The sequence below is a fragment of the Archocentrus centrarchus genome, unplaced genomic scaffold (assembly GCF_007364275.1).
Source record: "Archocentrus centrarchus isolate MPI-CPG fArcCen1 unplaced genomic scaffold, fArcCen1 scaffold_24_ctg1, whole genome shotgun sequence".
NCBI classification, from domain to species: Eukaryota; Metazoa; Chordata; class Actinopteri; order Cichliformes; family Cichlidae; genus Archocentrus; species Archocentrus centrarchus.
The window spans coordinates 159,446-176,041 of NW_022060254.1; the positions used below are offsets into that span (position 1 = coordinate 159,446).

The following is a 16,596-nucleotide window of genomic DNA, read 5'->3' on the forward strand; positions in this document are numbered from 1 at the left end:
TAAGTTGGTGCATTGTGTTCACACATTTACATACATAAATTCACTATACTGTACTATACTCTATGTACTAATCTACATGTACATACATTGGGGTTGACTTTTGGGTGGCACACAGAAAAAGGGCCATTTTTGTCCAGCAGAATGCCACAATAACCAGAGCTTTCATACAGTTCCCGGTCTTCTTCATCACACCCGGGGATGGTAGTGTTGGGTTTCTTATTACATCTGTCAAGACAAATGTTCAGCATAAAAAATGTTGTCTTTTTGTCAGTGGTGCATATAATGAGAACATTTCTAAAAGGAAAAAAAGGATTTGAAGTGTTGGTACACGCTTGTATCTTATGTAATTCTTACTCGGGATCCGTGTTCCAACTGTGTCCAAAGTCATTGGCATTGGCAGCCAAGCTTCCATCTGGTTTGCGGAAGTCATCTTTAGTATTTCCATCATAGTCGCCACACAGTCCACACAGTTTGTTCTGATAGCTGCAGATTACAGGAAAATGAGCACGTCACAGTTTTGTGGAAGCAAGAGTAACAATTCATTCAGCCTTGCAACTTGTTTTAATTCCAGCCAAATGCTGCTTCATTTTCAACATTAGGCTGAACCTCACACTAAAATGAGAATCTAATAACTTGTGCCGAGCATCTGCACAGTTCCAACATTATTGCACTTCTGAGACTGGAAATTCTGTTGACTCCGTTTTAGACTGAAAAGTCTTGGATTGGATTGAGTGTGGACAGGCAGGAATGGAGGCTTTTGAAAAGATCAGACATCCACATCAGATGATAGATTGGTAAATTTGTCATTACCTATGTTTCCACGACTTGTCACATTCCCATGTGGATAAAAACAAAAACACTTTCAATATCTGCTGATATTCTCTATGCTAGCAGCTGCTGTGCCATTCAGTTCTGCCTTTTAGCACCTTATTACTGCCTACACATGAAAGAGTCATGTTCAGTTTACATCAAAAGTCCAAATATGTTTTTAGTCCCGTTAGTATGGATGTGGATTTCTGGACAAGTAGTTATTCAGAGAATTTTTCTTCATAATGAAAACATGACTTTGGTCTTCACTCACTCTTTGATCACTTTGATGTCCATGAAGTGGTTTCCATCATAGCGAACAGTCACACCGAAGTTCATGGAGACAGTGTAGTGTTTTCCTGACTTGAACACAGAAACACCAGGGGCCGGGGAGAGTGGCAGGTTGACATTGGTCCCATTACCCTGTACGCGAAAAGAAGGGATGATTAATAAATTTAGCACCAAAAAAGTAATGAAATTTGTCTTTCATACTTTGTTCTAACAATGCAAAAACAGCAATAGACCTTATACCATTGGAAAGCCTGTTTATTTCAATTCAATTCAATTCAATTTTATTTATATAGCGCCAAATCACAACAAACTGTCGCCTCAAGGTGCTTTGTATTGTGGGTAAAGACCCTACAATAATACAGAGAAAACACAACAGTCAAAACGACCCCCTATGAGCAGCACTTGGCAACAGTGGAAAGGAAAAACTCCCTTTTAACAGGAAGAAACCTCCATCAGAACCAGGCTCAGGGAGGGGCAGTCATCTGCCGCGACCGGTTGGGCTGAGGGGAAAGAAAGACATGCTGTGGAAGAGAACCAGAGATTAATATCAATTAATGATTAAATGCAGAGTGGAGTATAAACAAAGTAAATAAGGTGAATGAGAAACAGTGCATTATGTGAACCCCCCAGCAGACTAGGCCTATAGCAGCATAACTAAGGGATGGTTCAGGGTCACCTGATCCAGCCCTTACTATAAGCTTTATCATAAAGGAAAGTTTTAAGCCTAATCTTAAAAATAGAGAGGGTGTCTGTCTCCCGAATCCAAGCTGGGAGCTGGTTCCACAGAAGAGGGGCCTGAAAGCTGAAGGCTCTGCCTCCCATTCTACTCTTAAGTATCCGAGGAACCACAAGTAAGCCAGCAGTCTGAGAGTGAAGTGCTCTGTTGGGGTGATATGGTACTATGAAGTCTTTGAGATAAGATGGGGCCTGATTATTCAGGACCTTGTATGTGAGAAGGAGAATTTTAAATTCTATTCTAGATTTAACAGGGAGCCAATGAAGAGAAGGCAATATGGGAGAAATATGCTCTCTCTTTCTAGTCCCTGTCAGTACTCTAGCTGCAGCATTTTGGATCAGCTGAAGGCTTTTCAGGGAGCTTTTAGGACAGCCTGATAATAATGAATTACAATAGTCCACCCTAGAAGTAATAAATGCATGAATTAGCTTTTCAGCATCACTCTGAGAAAGGATGTTTCTAATTTTAGAAATATTGCGCAAATGCAAAAAAGCGGTCCTACATATTTGTTTAATATGTGCATTGAAGGACAAATCCTGGTCAAAAATGACTCCAAGATTTCTCACAGTGTTACTGGAGGCCAAAGTAATGCCATCCAGAGTAAGTATCTGGTTAGACACCATGTTTCTAAGATTTGTGGGGCCGAGAACAAGAATTTCAGTTTTATCTGAATTTAGAAGCAGGAAATTAGAGGTCATCCAGGCCTTAATATCTTTAAGACATTCCTGCAGTTTAACTAATTGATGTGTGTCATCTGGCTTCATTGACAGGTAAAGCTGAGTATCATCTGCATGACAATGAAAATTGATGCAGTGCTTTCTAATAATACTGCCTAAGGGAAGCATGTATAATGTAAATAAAATTGGTCCTAGCACAGAACCCTGTGGAACTCCATAATTAACCTTAGTGTGTGAAGAAGACTCCCCATTTACATAAACAAATTGGAGTCTATGAGACAAATATGATTCAAACCACTGCAGTGCAGTACCTTTAATACCTATAGCAAGCTCTAATCTCTGTAATAAAATGTTATGGTCAACAGTATCAAAAGCTGCACTGAGGTCCAACAGGACAAGAACAGAGATGAGTCCACTGTCAGAGGCTCTAAGAAGATCATTTGTAACCTTCACTAATGCTGTTTCTGTACTGTGATGAATTCTGAAACCTGACTGAAACTCTTCAAATAAACCGTTCCTCTGCAGATGATCAGTTAGCTGTTTTACAAGTACTCTTTCAAGAATCTTTGAGAGAAAAGGAAGGTTGAAGATTGGCCTATAATTAGCTAAGACAGCTGGGTCAAGTGATGGCTTTTTAAGCAGAGGTTTAATTACAGCCACCACACATTTATCCATACACAATAAGAACTTTTTTTATTTTTATTATTTTATATGTTATATTCATATAATTTTCAAATTAAATCAGTGCTGAAACGACCTGCTGTAACTGGTTGGGGAGAGAAATTTCTAAGAGTGTGACTGTTTTTGAACTGCAAAACAGGAATACATGCAGAATACGAGGGTTCCTCCTCCCATTTCTTACCTGCACAGTGCCACCTTTGAGAATGGAGATCTTCATCATGTGTGCATATACATGGACAGCCTTCACATATGAGACGGTTGGCGTGTTATACCGATTTTCATTGTCAGCATGGACCTCAAAGTATGGCACACTTGTGTCATTGCATGGACTAGACATCAGATAGCTGCAGTTGCCCATGAAGTTGTAATTGCGTTTGTCAAAAGTGGTGTAGTGTGGATCACCAGATGCTATGCAAGTGGATGTACCTGAGGGGAAACTGTAAGTGAGCAATTTTTTTTTTCAAATATTTCAGACATTCAATTAAGTAATTTACAGGGTGTATTAATCTCACCGCTGGAAACTATCAACTTACAACTTCATAACGTAATGTATTTAGATTTAATTTATTACACAGTATTTGTTGAATCATGTTTAAGCACAGCTCCAAAAACTGTTGTCTTCAGGTGTGACTAGACCATCCATTGCTCAAATTACACATATTAAAGGTACAAGTTCCAATACAAATTCTTTGATAAGTTATCAGACATTATTATTACCTTTAGGATAACAGCCTGCAACACCATTAATCTCTCGACACTCTTCAGTGGGATCGCAGGAATTATCAACACATTCCAAAGTGTAGTTCCCTGCACAGTGACACAGCTTTGTGCAGCCGTCTCCAAACACAACCTCACCAGGCTGGATAAAATGAACACAGTCAATACTGAGAATGTATACTATAAGTCAGAAAATGTACACAGTATACAGTACTAACTAGGATATCTGACCTCATAATAGTTATTTTGGTCATCTAAACAGCCACATTTTTCCAGTGGCACACAACGACTTCCTTTGAAGACAAAGCCTGGTTTGCAGAAACAGCCACTGATACAGGAGCCAGAACAGTTGGTGGAGGGTTCCATACAGGTGGGAATACAAGCTGGACCACACTCAATATACTCTGCGTTAGGAGGGCAGGGGTCTGTGGAGAAAGAATATGATGCAACATAAATATGAGCAGGAATGGAAAAGAAAAAGTTCACAAGTTCTTGAGTGAAATGTCACTGAAAAAACATCTGATAAAACATGTCTTACTTGGTGGCTTGGATGTACTTGGTTTAGGTGTAGTTGGTCCAGGGGTTGTTACTGGTGGCAGAGGAGTTGTTGGCTGAACTATAAATGAAACAGCACATAGTTTCTCATGTTGACACTTACACAACCGACCCATGTTTCTGAACGTGCAGAAAGAATGAAGATTACCAGATCCTGAGCAGATACCATTTCCTGAACAAACAAGTGGTGCCGGGTACAACAAATTCTGCCCCAGGAAGACTTTTTTGCTGATCTGAGTGTTGTCCATCTTACAAACATGTCACTCTTCAAATATTGACTCACCCTTCCCTCCTTCAGAATTTTAGGCCAATTTCAAAACTGCCTTTCATCTCCAAAATTTTTAAAAAGTGGTGGCCAATCGGCTAATAGAAATTTTAACTGCTCATAATATTTTAGATCAATTTCAGTCTGGGTTTTGCCAGATGCACTCAACTGAAACTGCTCCTCTTAAAGCTTCAAATGATATTTTAACGCGTAGAGATGCAAGTGAATATTCACTTCTTGTACTTTTGGATCTCTCAGCTGCCTTTGATACTATTGATCATGGTATCCTGAATGAGAGACTTAGAACTTGTGTTGGTATCTCTGGGTCAGCTCTTGAATGGTTGTCTTCTTATCTGACTCAGAGGAGCTTCTTAGTTGCTTCCACTAATTTTATGTCCTCCACTGCTACCCTATCTTGTGGTGTGCCCCAAGGCTCAGCCCTGGGACCAATCCTGTTTGCTCTATACATGCTTCCACTTGGACACATCCTTAACAACTTTGAAGGCATCACATACCATTGCTACGCAGATGATATTCAGTTGTACATGTCTTTTAAACTGCAGAATGCAGCTAAATGATCTGTTCTTCAAGACTGCGTTCATGTTATAAAGAAATAACTGCAGTTATTTACTACATTTCTTGTGTACTCTAGTCATATAAAGCACTTCACACTATAACCCACATTCACCCATTCATGCAGACCTTTTTGTGTCACACTCACTCACTCGCTGATGGGCACATGGATGGACAGACTTTGGATTCACTGTATAAGATAGATAATTCACACAAACCTCATATGTGTTTAATAGAATATAACCTTCAGGTGTGTGTGAGGTTGTGTGATTAACATACCCAGAGGGCGGCATTCATATTCTCCATCGTGTAGTTGGCAGCTCTCAGTGGCTGGGTTACAGCTGGTGTTATGACACTGTATCAGACCTCCACTGTGACACATACACTTTTGCTCACAACCCTCCAAGTACCAGTCATCACCCAACTGACAAACATACAGACAATGCAAAAAATAATCAGAAATACTGTCATGTAATACTCAGACTAACCCACACTATAACTCCAAGGTCTTTTAAAGTCAGGTGCAATGCATTACAATATACATAATTTCTCTAAATGAATAAGTTGCCACTAAAAACCCTTGTTGTAACATTGACAGGTTTGTGCCAACTGCAGTGTGTCCACCTTTAATTTAGGTGAGTGTGGATCTCCTTTGTACTGGGGTGTGTGTGTGTGTGTGTGTGTGCGTGCGTGCGTGCATGCGTGCGTGTGCGTGTGTGTGTGTGTGTGTGTGTCTCTATGCTCTTCAATGACTGTGCTTGTGAAGTGGCACTATATAAATGAAACTGAACAACTGTCCAGTTGACTCTGGCCATATTTTGTAATATCAACTAAACTTTTGATGAAATTCAGACCAACTTTATTTTATATCAGATGTAAACCTCATGATAAAGTGAGGTTAGCACATTTTAAGAATAAATGGAATGTGGTTTTAAATTGCTTGAAGGCTGGTTGCACTTACAGGATGATAGGTTCCACTAGTGTCCACACAGCCACAGTCTCTCAGTGCCACACATTTGGCGTCGCTGAGAATGAAGCCAGGGTTACACTCGCAACCCTCCACACAGACGTCCTCACAGCCATGTGGTCCGACCACACCAAGACATGTCTCAGGACATGAACTCACGCACAGGGAGTAGGAGCTGTTGGGAGGACAGGCCAGGGCTGTTTGGACAAACGGGGATATAAAATAGTGAGAGGGAACAACAGTAGACAAAGGGCAAAGTAGAAGAGGAGCGATTCATTGATTATGGAGGGGCACTAGGATGAATCAAACAAAGGGCAGGATAGAGAGGAACAGATACTAGAATTAAGACATAAATGAAAGGATAAACATTAGGATGTAGGTAGGATGACATGAATGTTGGGCTTTCTTCTGTTCCAGTAATACCAGTTTAAGGTGAAGTCACCCATTTCTAATTTAGCCATTGTCTATTCCATCTTATTCTCTAAAAGCACTTTAGATTTTCAAATTCTAATTTATCATCTGTCATCATCCCACAGAACCAAAACATTTCATTTACCAATTGTTTTTAAAACTATAAATATCTAGTCTTAAAGATGCCACAGACATCTGAGAATTAGAATTAGCCAAAAACATACACATTTGTTGTCAAAGGAAGTGCAAGGAAACTTATTTTATACATCATGATACAGCCCACCACATATGGTGCAAGTTCCCAAACTTTACATGTCACTTTTGGGGTGGAATTTTCTCTGCCTAAAAATGTATGGTTGTATATACTTTAAGAAAAGGGGGGAAGCTTTCGGCAGTTTTAGAGGGAAAAAAATATTTTACCATAAAAGCACTCAATGGAAAAGGACAGACAATATTTCCTGCGTTGTTCACACATTAACGCAGCAGGATCAGGAGTGTGCACTGCATTATTGGGTATTCTAACTTCTCCTACTTACTTAGGTACTTACTTAGGATTATAAACGTAAATTACAATTTTGTGGAGCAGGGTGTAAAATGTTTTAGTTACATGAAGACAATTTCCAAAGAATGAAGCTTTGGCAAGCCTAGGTGAGGTCACAGTGACTATGTCTATCTTTTAGATACAGTTTATGGTGTTTACAAAGCATACCTGATGCCGAAACAAAGACAACAAATAATCCTCTTCCAAAAAAGAAGGTTCATCTTATTAAACTAGTGAGAACTTACGGCAGAAGTCAGGAGTCCTCCAATGGTAGACTTTGGCTCCAGCACTCTGGCATGCGTCAGTGTAGGCCTGGAGCTGGTCACACAGCACGTGCTGCTGGCCATTGAACTGACACATGTCATACACACAGCTTTGGAAGAATGGCGTGGGATTAACTACATTGACACACTCCCTGAAACAGAGAAAAACCCTCAGTCAGTTTAGGGAGGATAAGGCCCCTATGCACAGTCCATGAATTTATCCATCAAGCATATATAAATATATATATATATATATATATATATATATATATATATATATATATATATATATATATATATATATATATATATATATATATATATATATATATATATATATATATATATATATATTTAGACCCAATTTTGGAACATAGTCATTTTCAATGACTTTCAACTGGTGATTTCAAAGATTTTATGTTCTTTTAATCACAGATGAATGCTGAGGCTCTCTTCCCAATTCATTAAAATGAGAACATTGGAATAAGTGTCTAGAGGCCAAGATAGCTGTCAAGTGGTAAGACTTGGTTTGCTTTGGATTCATCATTATGCTGCAGAATGAATTTGAAATTGACCCGACCTCTGACCTCTGGGTCTGTGTAATAAAAATCTACCTAGAAAATAACTTTTCTATCATCTATTTGTCATTTTTGTTGAAAAAAGCATTTTCTATATTCAGGAAGCACAATAAAAATAATAATACATTTTATTTGTAAGCGCATTTCAAACACCCAAGGACACTTTACAGAATAATAATAATAAAAAAAAACAAAACAACAACAACCAAGATTTCATTTCAGACAACCAGGTGGTGAGGGAGGAGGGAGGGAGTGATGAGTTAGGAAGCAGGGAAAATGAATACTAAATTAACCAAAGATATTGCCAAGGGGAAGAAGATAAGTAATAAAGAGGAGGGGCCCCAGGTCAAAACCCTGAGGCACACCTGTGGTAACAGGGGAGGGGTGGGATTTGAAAGACTTAAGTTTGATGAACTTAAGTCATTCAAATCTAGCACAGACTAACTTCACTCTGTTGAAATAACTCAGGGTAACCTCAAAAGCCCACATCTCTAAACTGTCAGTCTGCTGGTGTGACTTCATTTGCTCCCCTGCTCAAAATTATTTTACAGGTCAGCTTGATGTTTTTTCCGGGCATTTTACCATCTATCTCAAGGGGTTTTTCAAGGTTGGCAAAAAAAATTAATTAATTAAAACCGCAAGCGGTGATGATCGGGCCCTCGCACCCGACGCATGTGGACCCGTGACCAGTGGCGCACTCGGAGGTTTTTTGATTGTGATGGTGTGCAGAATGTCTGTAACCAATTTCATACATTTCTGTGAAACTAAATCTTTTGCTTTCCATATAAACCCAATGCAGTATTTGGGGTGTGGTCACGGCTGTATCGTGCAAAATAGAGCATGGGTCTCATTTACTTTTTTTGATCAGGATGATGTCAAGCATCTTGAAACAAATTTTCATGCATTTCACAGAAACTAATTTTGTGGATTGTATACAAATTTTCATTTGTTTCTGTAGGGGGCGCTCTTGCATCTATAGCCTTGAATCCGTAGTTATGGGTTCAGCCTGAGTGTGTACATGAGTGATTACATTTTTAGGCTGATCGGGCCAAGCATGTGCGAACGAGTGCCCAAAAAATTTTGTGGCAAGGGAGAAAAAGGAAGGCCAACTTCATCGGCCTGGTGTGACAAGGCCGTTGAATATTCTACAAAACCATGAATAACTTTTGATGGGCTACTTGTCTAGATGATCTGGAGCCATTTTGGTCTCACTGGGTGAAATGCCCTAGGAGGACTGACTTCCTGTAGGGTTTCGAGTATGGGTCCAAGAGACATTTTTGTACGTCTTAGGATGTTACATGAGCCTGCACAATTTCAGATATGTAGATAAAATGTAGCTCCGGGGCGCAAAAAACATGGTATTTCATGATAGGTGGCGCTCTAACGTTTAGGGACTTTATGCATATCATGTTCAGGGCAGGAGGCTTATCAAACCACTAAAGTTTGACGCAGATTGGGCAATGTGGCTTTGGGTTACTGCCATTTTTGTCTTCAAAAAAAAAAGCAATGTAAGAAAACAATGTAAGGCCAACTCCTTAAGGATTTTCAGGGGAAATTTGAGATGGTTCTGCTCAACTACCTTGGAGCTGTACCTCAAAGTGTCAAACATGACATTTCCTGTACCCACTAGGTGGCACTGCGACTGTCAGTAAATATTATCATATGTATGGGTTCAGGGGCGGACCGTCATCCTACTGCGGAAGTTTGATCCAGATTGGATAATGCAGGTTTGAACGAGAGGCAATCAAATTTTCCTGGCGAATGATCAAACTTGACTGTGGTGTCACGGCCACGCCCTCTGGTGAAAACTCACCATTTTTGAAATTTAGATTCCCCCTGCTGTGTAGACAAGACAAAACAAATATGAAGTTGATAACATCCAAAACCTCTGAGTTATTAGAGAAAGTATAAGGGCAGAAAATGGCTAAAATCAACCATTTAATTCAAAATGCCGGACTTCCTGTTGGGTTTAGGCCATTGGACCGTGTGGTCTTTTTTGTTCGTCTGGACATGTTACATATGTGTACCAAATTTCATACATGTACAGTACGTGAAACACAGCAGAGGGAATTGAACTAAAGGTGGCGCTGTAGAGCCATTTTGAAAGGGCCATGCCTGAAACCATTAAAATACTTAAATTTTCACCAGACCTGACGTGTGCAAAATTTCAAGAGTTTTTGAGCATGTTTAGGCCCTCAAAAAAAAAGCAATTCATTTGTTTGAATGTCCAAAGCAATTACAATAGGGCCTTCGCACAGGTTGCGCTCGGGCCCTAAAAAGTTGTAAAAACCCAGGAATCTCAACAGTTTAAGCAGATCAATAACCCAAAGCACATGAGTTCTAGATTCTTACCGGAAGGGTCCAGCAGGGTCTGTAATTTTACCACATTTGTCTGGTTTTACTACTTCAGCCTCCAAGTCGGGGTCGCAGTCCGGGTCAGGCTTTGTTCCTGGGGTGCAGCTGATCAATACAAACACAAAACACAGTGGCATTCCCTTCAATACGTCAGAGAGACTCCGACAGTAGGTTAACAAAAGACGGAACCATAGGAAATGAGAGACACAAAGAGATACATGTGTTTGAGCTCACAAGTCATCTTCATCTTCTTCTGTCTGCCAGCTGTTCCCAAAATCATTGGCATTGCCTACCACGGTGCCATCGGGTTTAGTAAAGTCATTGTCTGGGTTCCCATCATAGTCACCGCAAAGGCCACACATCTGGTCAAAGTAGGAGCTGGAGGGACAAAGACAATATTTACAAGGTGTTGTTTAGCCCTTTAATGTCACTCTAGAAAAGACTGAAGAGAATGCAAGAATCTCTGATGCAGTAGGCCAGGGCATCATCACTGTTTGGTAAAAGTAGCATAACTCCACCATCTTTGAATTGCAACTTGCACAAATGGACAGTTGCTATTGTTTCAAGAACTTTTCACAACAGACATAAAATAGCTCGTGACATTCAGCAGTTCAGATCGAATTATCTGTCAGATTCTTTTCAGATCATTATGTCATAGTTGCATTTGGAGTCAAAAAAAAATGATGGAAACAGGGCTCAGCTGTATTTTATGCACATGTGATGCCACTTTTCAAATAAAAAGAGCATTGCCGATATATAAGTAAACAAGGAGCTTCCTAAAATGTCAATGCAGTTCAAACAAACCTCTATACCAACCTGGGAACTGAGATCTGGGCATAATGGTTTCCATCCCAACGCACCTTCACGCCAAAAGATGTTTGAAGGGTGATGAACTGACCAGCAAGACTAACCGACATGAGAGGAGAGGGGGAGTGGGGGAGAGCCACCCGTTGTCCATTCACCTGATTTAGTGATGAAGAAAAAGATGATAGAAAGACATTAAACAGATGGTGTAAACCTCTGATTTGTGGACAGCTTAGTGAGTAAAACTGGAGGAAGAGTGTGGATCTATTTCTGTCTGAGTCTGTCACTGTTTCAGATTAGTTCTTTGTTAAGTTGTTCAATTCAATTCAAGGACTCGCCCGTTATACATAGACACAACACTAGTTCATCCCTTGAGTTAGGGCTTCTTATGTTTTTAACAAAGCTTCATAGATCAGTGTTAAGAAGCTTAACAAAGAAAGAGACAAAAACACTCCTCTGAAAATGGTGAGGCTCAATAACTGGACTGAAAATGAGTGAAAAAGCAGCTTGTGTCCTCAAAAACGTTGAAAGACCCTCAGGAAGCCTGCAGAACTATTGCTTAAGACCACTTTCAAAATTACAAGAAAGTCTGGCTTGGAAGACATGAGGGACAGATCAAGACTTTTGCACAGCTCTGTCATTTCAGTAGGATTTCACACCGGATTAAGACATACATGGTGATGATACAGCTGGCGTGTGTGGCACGTGTATAGGCACACGTTTTGCCGAAACACAGAAACTATAACAGATAATGGAAGTAATTGATTTTATATACTGACCAGTGTTCTCCTGGCCTTCATCAGGATCACAGTGATTCCATTCACTGTCACATATAGTTTTCTCAGGTATGACACTCCTGCAACTCCTCTCTCCTCATTCTTTCCCTCCACAGAGAACCAAGGACCTGCACAGGGAACACCACAGCAATCAGAAATATTGTGTGTTTATATTAGAAGTGAGTATTGGCAGATATTAGCATATTCTGTTCTTTACATTAGCATACAAAGCACCATTGACATTCAGTGTTTTCTTCTTTCAGCAAATGTGTGAATGAAACAATATGTGTCATGCTTCCTGATGATTCAGTGTACAAATGTTGACTGGAGCAGACTAATGTTCTATGGTTGTTTGAACCTGTCCTGTAATTGTAGTGAACTGATCATGGTAATGAATGGATGATACTCATTTAACTCATTTAAATGTCAACTGATCTGTGGGTTTGGTGTGGCAAGTATTTCAAAAATAGAAAAAAAATACAAAGAGAAACCAATGAAAAATGTGTGCATACCTGTACTATTCCTACAGGTTCTGGCCAGCGTGTAAGTACAAGTTCCCATGAAACTGTAGTACTTCTTGTCAAATGTGTTGTAGTGAGGATCCCCAGAGACTACACAGTCCTGGGAGCCTGAGAAAAAGGGAACAAAGAGCCTGGATTCATCAGGATCACAAGACTAAAGCACAGCTGAACTCACTGTAAAACAATTATTCTAGCTTTACTAGCTTTACTCATTTTGGATCTAAAAATACAAACATACCAGTGGGATAGCAGCCCAGCTCTCCATCCTGGAGTTTACATTCGTGCATCGGGGGACATTCCGAGGGTTCACAGGTAATGCCGGCAGCATCACACCAACACTTTTGCTTGCAGTCTTCCTCAAAAAACTCCTCTCCAGGCTGAGAGATGCACAACAAAAGTGACAGTTCAGCATAGTGCACACAGTTGATTGTTTGTAATTATTTTATGCATGAAAGTGTTGTTTTGGAGAGCGCATAAACACATGACAGTTTTCTTTTGGAATTTTGTGGCATTTGCCCACATAAGTAAAAGTGACCTGACACACATAAATCATGCACTGCTGGTCTATCAGACTGTACCTCATAATATTGACCGTTCGAGTGCTTGCAGCCACACGAGTCCTCCTTGATGCACTTGCCAGCACTCAGGACGTAGCTGGGATCACACACACAGGCCTCAGAGCACGGACCAGCGCAGGAGGGGGGGCTTCCAAAACATGTCTCCTGACAAGGATCTGCACAGGGTTCGTAGTGGCTGTTGGGGGGGCAGCTTAGTGCTAAGGAGACCACAAAAGGCTGAAGTTAGTGACAGGGAATAAAAGTATGTGCTGGAAATATTAAGAGAGTCTAGTGATGCGGAATGACAGCTTTTCACAAGAATACTTAAAGATCATTTTTGAACTGACATAAAGCTTTTTGTGTGATTTTGTCCCAACTGCTCAGCCAAGATTGTTTTTAGCTAAAGATGTTTTATGAATACAGGACTAAATTAGATCATTTGTCCTTCCAGCACTCACGGCAGAAAGTTTCATTCCTCCATTGTCCAATGCTGACCCCACGGTCTTGGCATTCATTGACATAGGCTTCAATGGCTTCACACAAAATGGGCTTGGCTCCATCCAGCTCACACAAGTCAAAGACACAGTCCTTGAAGTAATTCTGAGAACAAAACATTAGTTTGTTATGATGCTTAATATTACGATGCACCAACTAAAAGCAGAAATTCAAAAGATGTGCTTCACATTCATATCTGTTACCCATATTTCTACAATCAAGCTCAATACATACAATAACTTATGATGTGTCAACAGAAGCTAGTCTTTCATTTAATACACCTTTATCATTAAGTTGGTGCATTGTGTTCACACATTTACATACATAAATTCACTATACTGTACTATACTCTATGTACTAATCTACATGTACATACATTGGGGTTGACTTTTGGGTGGCACACAGAAAAAGGGCCATTTTTGTCCAGCAGAATGCCACAATAACCAGAGCTTTCATACAGTTCCCGGTCTTCTTCATCACACCCGGGGATGGTAGTGTTGGGTTTCTTATTACATCTGTCAAGACAAATGTTCAGCATAAAAAATGTTGTCTTTTTGTCAGTGGTGCATATAATGAGAACATTTCTAAAAGGAAAAAAAGGATTTGAAGTGTTGGTACACGCTTGTATCTTATGTAATTCTTACTCGGGATCCGTGTTCCAACTGTGTCCAAAGTCATTGGCATTGGCAGCCAAGCTTCCATCTGGTTTGCGGAAGTCATCTTTAGTATTTCCATCATAGTCGCCACACAGTCCACACAGCTTGTTCTGATAGCTGCAGATTACAGGAAAATGAGCACGTCACAGTTTTGTGGAAGCAAGAGTAACAATTCATTCAGCCTTGCAACTTGTTTTAATTCCAGCCAAATGCTGCTTCATTTTCAACATTAGGCTGAACCTCACACTAAAATGAGAATCTAATAACTTGTGCCGAGCATCTGCACAGTTCCAACATTATTGCACTTCTGAGACTGGAAATTCTGTTGACTCCGTTTTAGACTGAAAAGTCTTGGATTGGATTGAGTGTGGACAGGCAGGAATGGAGGCTTTTGAAAAGATCACACATCCACATCAGATGATAGATTGGTAAATTTGTCATTACCTATGTTTCCACGACTTGTCACATTCCCATGTGGATAAAAACAAAAACACTTTCAATATCTGCTGATATTCTCTATGCTAGCAGCTGCTGTGCCATTCAGTTCTGCCTTTTAGCACCTTATTACTGCCTACACACGAAAGAGTCATGTTCAGTTTACATCAAAAGTCCAAATATGTTTTTAGTCCCGTTAGTATGGATGTGGATTTCTGGACAAGTAGTTATTCAGAGAATTTTTCTTCATAATGAAAACATGACTTTGGTCTTCACTCACTCTTTGATCACTTTGATGTCCATGAAGTGGTTTCCATCATAGCGAACAGTCACACCGAAGTTCATGGAGACAGTGTAGTGTTTTCCTGACTTGAACACAGAAACACCAGGGGCCGGGGAGAGTGGCAGGTTGACATTGGTCCCATTAACCTGTATGTGAAAAGAAGGGATGATTAATAAATTTAGCACCAAAAAAGTAATGAAATTTGTCTTTCATACTTTGTTCTAACAATGCAAAAACAGCAATAGACCTTATACCATTGGAAAGCCTGTTTATTTCTCCCATTTATCCATACACAATAAGAACTTTTTTTTATTTTTATCATTTTATATGTTATATTCATATAATTTTCAAATTAAATCAGTGCTGAAATGACCTGCTGTAACTGGTTGGGGAGAGAAATTTCTAAGAGTGTGACTGTTTTTGAACTGCAAAACAGGAATACATGCAGAATATGAGGGTTCCTCCTCCCATTTCTTACCTGCACAGTGCCACCTTTGAGAATGGAGATCTTCATCATGTGTGCATATACATGGACAGCCTTCACATATGAGACGGTTGGCGTGTTATACCGATTTTCATTGTCAGCATGGACCTCAAAGTATGGCACACTTGTGTCATTGCATGGACTAGACATCAGATAGCTGCAGTTGCCCATGAAGTTGTAATTGCGTTTGTCAAAAGTGGTGTAGTGTGGATCACCAGATGCTATGCAAGTGGATGTACCTGAGGGGAAACTGTAAGTGAGCAATTTTTTTTTCCAAATATTTCAGACATTCAATTAAGTAATTTACAGGGTGTATTAATCTCACCGCTGGAAACTATCAACTTACAACTTCATAACGTAATGTATTTAGATTTAATTTATTACACAGTATTTGTTGAATCATGTTTAAGCACAGCTCCAAAAACTGTTGTCTTCAGGTGTGACTAGACCATCCATTGCTCAAATTACACATATTAAAGGTACAAGTTCCAATACAAATTCTTTGATAAGTTATCAGACATTATTATTACCTTTAGGATAACAGCCTGCAACACCATTAATCTCTCGACACTCTTCAGTGGGATCGCAGGAATTGTCAACACATTCCAAAGTGTAGTTCCCTGCACAGTGACACAGCTTTGTGCAGCCGTCTCCAAACACAACCTCACCAGGCTGGATAAAATGAACACAGTCAATACTGAGAATGTATACTATAAGTCAGAAAATGTACACAGTATACAGTACTAACTAGGATATCTGACCTCATAATAGTTATTTTGGTCATCTAAACAGCCACATTTTTCCAGTGGCACACAACGACTTCCTTTGAAGACAAAGCCTGGTTTGCAGAAACAGCCACTGATACAGGAGCCAGAACAGTTGGTGGAGGGTTCCATACAGGTGGGAATACAAGCTGGACCACACTCAATATACTCTGCGTTAGGAGGGCAGGGGTCTGTGGAGAAAGAATATGATGCAACATAAATATGAGCAGGAATGGAAAAGAAAAAGTTCACAAGTTCTTGAGTGAAATGTCACTGAAAAAACATCTGATAAAACATGTCTTACTTGGTGGCTTGGATGTACTTGGTTTAGGTGTAGTTGGTCCAGGGGTTGTTACTGGTGGCAGAGGAGTTGTTGGCTGAACTATAAATGAAACAGCACATAG

The 16,596-nt window shown here is 39.9% G+C and overlaps 1 protein-coding gene across 1 annotated transcript in view; it reads right to left on the reverse strand.

The window, feature by feature from the left end:
- The window catches only part of LOC115775610 (IgGFc-binding protein-like), a 65,691-nt gene that overhangs the window by 32,349 nt on the left and 16,746 nt on the right, over nt 1-16,596 (reverse strand). The window contains 23 exon segments of the mRNA XM_030723078.1: nt 87-225; nt 355-483; nt 1,082-1,230; nt 3,374-3,618; nt 3,910-4,051; nt 4,141-4,334; nt 5,582-5,726; nt 6,264-6,466; nt 7,467-7,636; nt 10,415-10,522; nt 10,652-10,795; nt 11,234-11,379; nt 12,001-12,125; nt 12,510-12,626; nt 12,757-12,895; nt 13,097-13,293; nt 13,534-13,675; nt 13,947-14,085; nt 14,215-14,343; nt 14,942-15,090; nt 15,423-15,667; nt 15,959-16,100; nt 16,190-16,383. Of these exon segments, the coding sequence (XP_030578938.1) occupies nt 87-225; nt 355-483; nt 1,082-1,230; nt 3,374-3,618; nt 3,910-4,051; nt 4,141-4,334; nt 5,582-5,726; nt 6,264-6,466; nt 7,467-7,636; nt 10,415-10,522; nt 10,652-10,795; nt 11,234-11,379; nt 12,001-12,125; nt 12,510-12,626; nt 12,757-12,895; nt 13,097-13,293; nt 13,534-13,675; nt 13,947-14,085; nt 14,215-14,343; nt 14,942-15,090; nt 15,423-15,667; nt 15,959-16,100; nt 16,190-16,383 (3,632 nt within the window).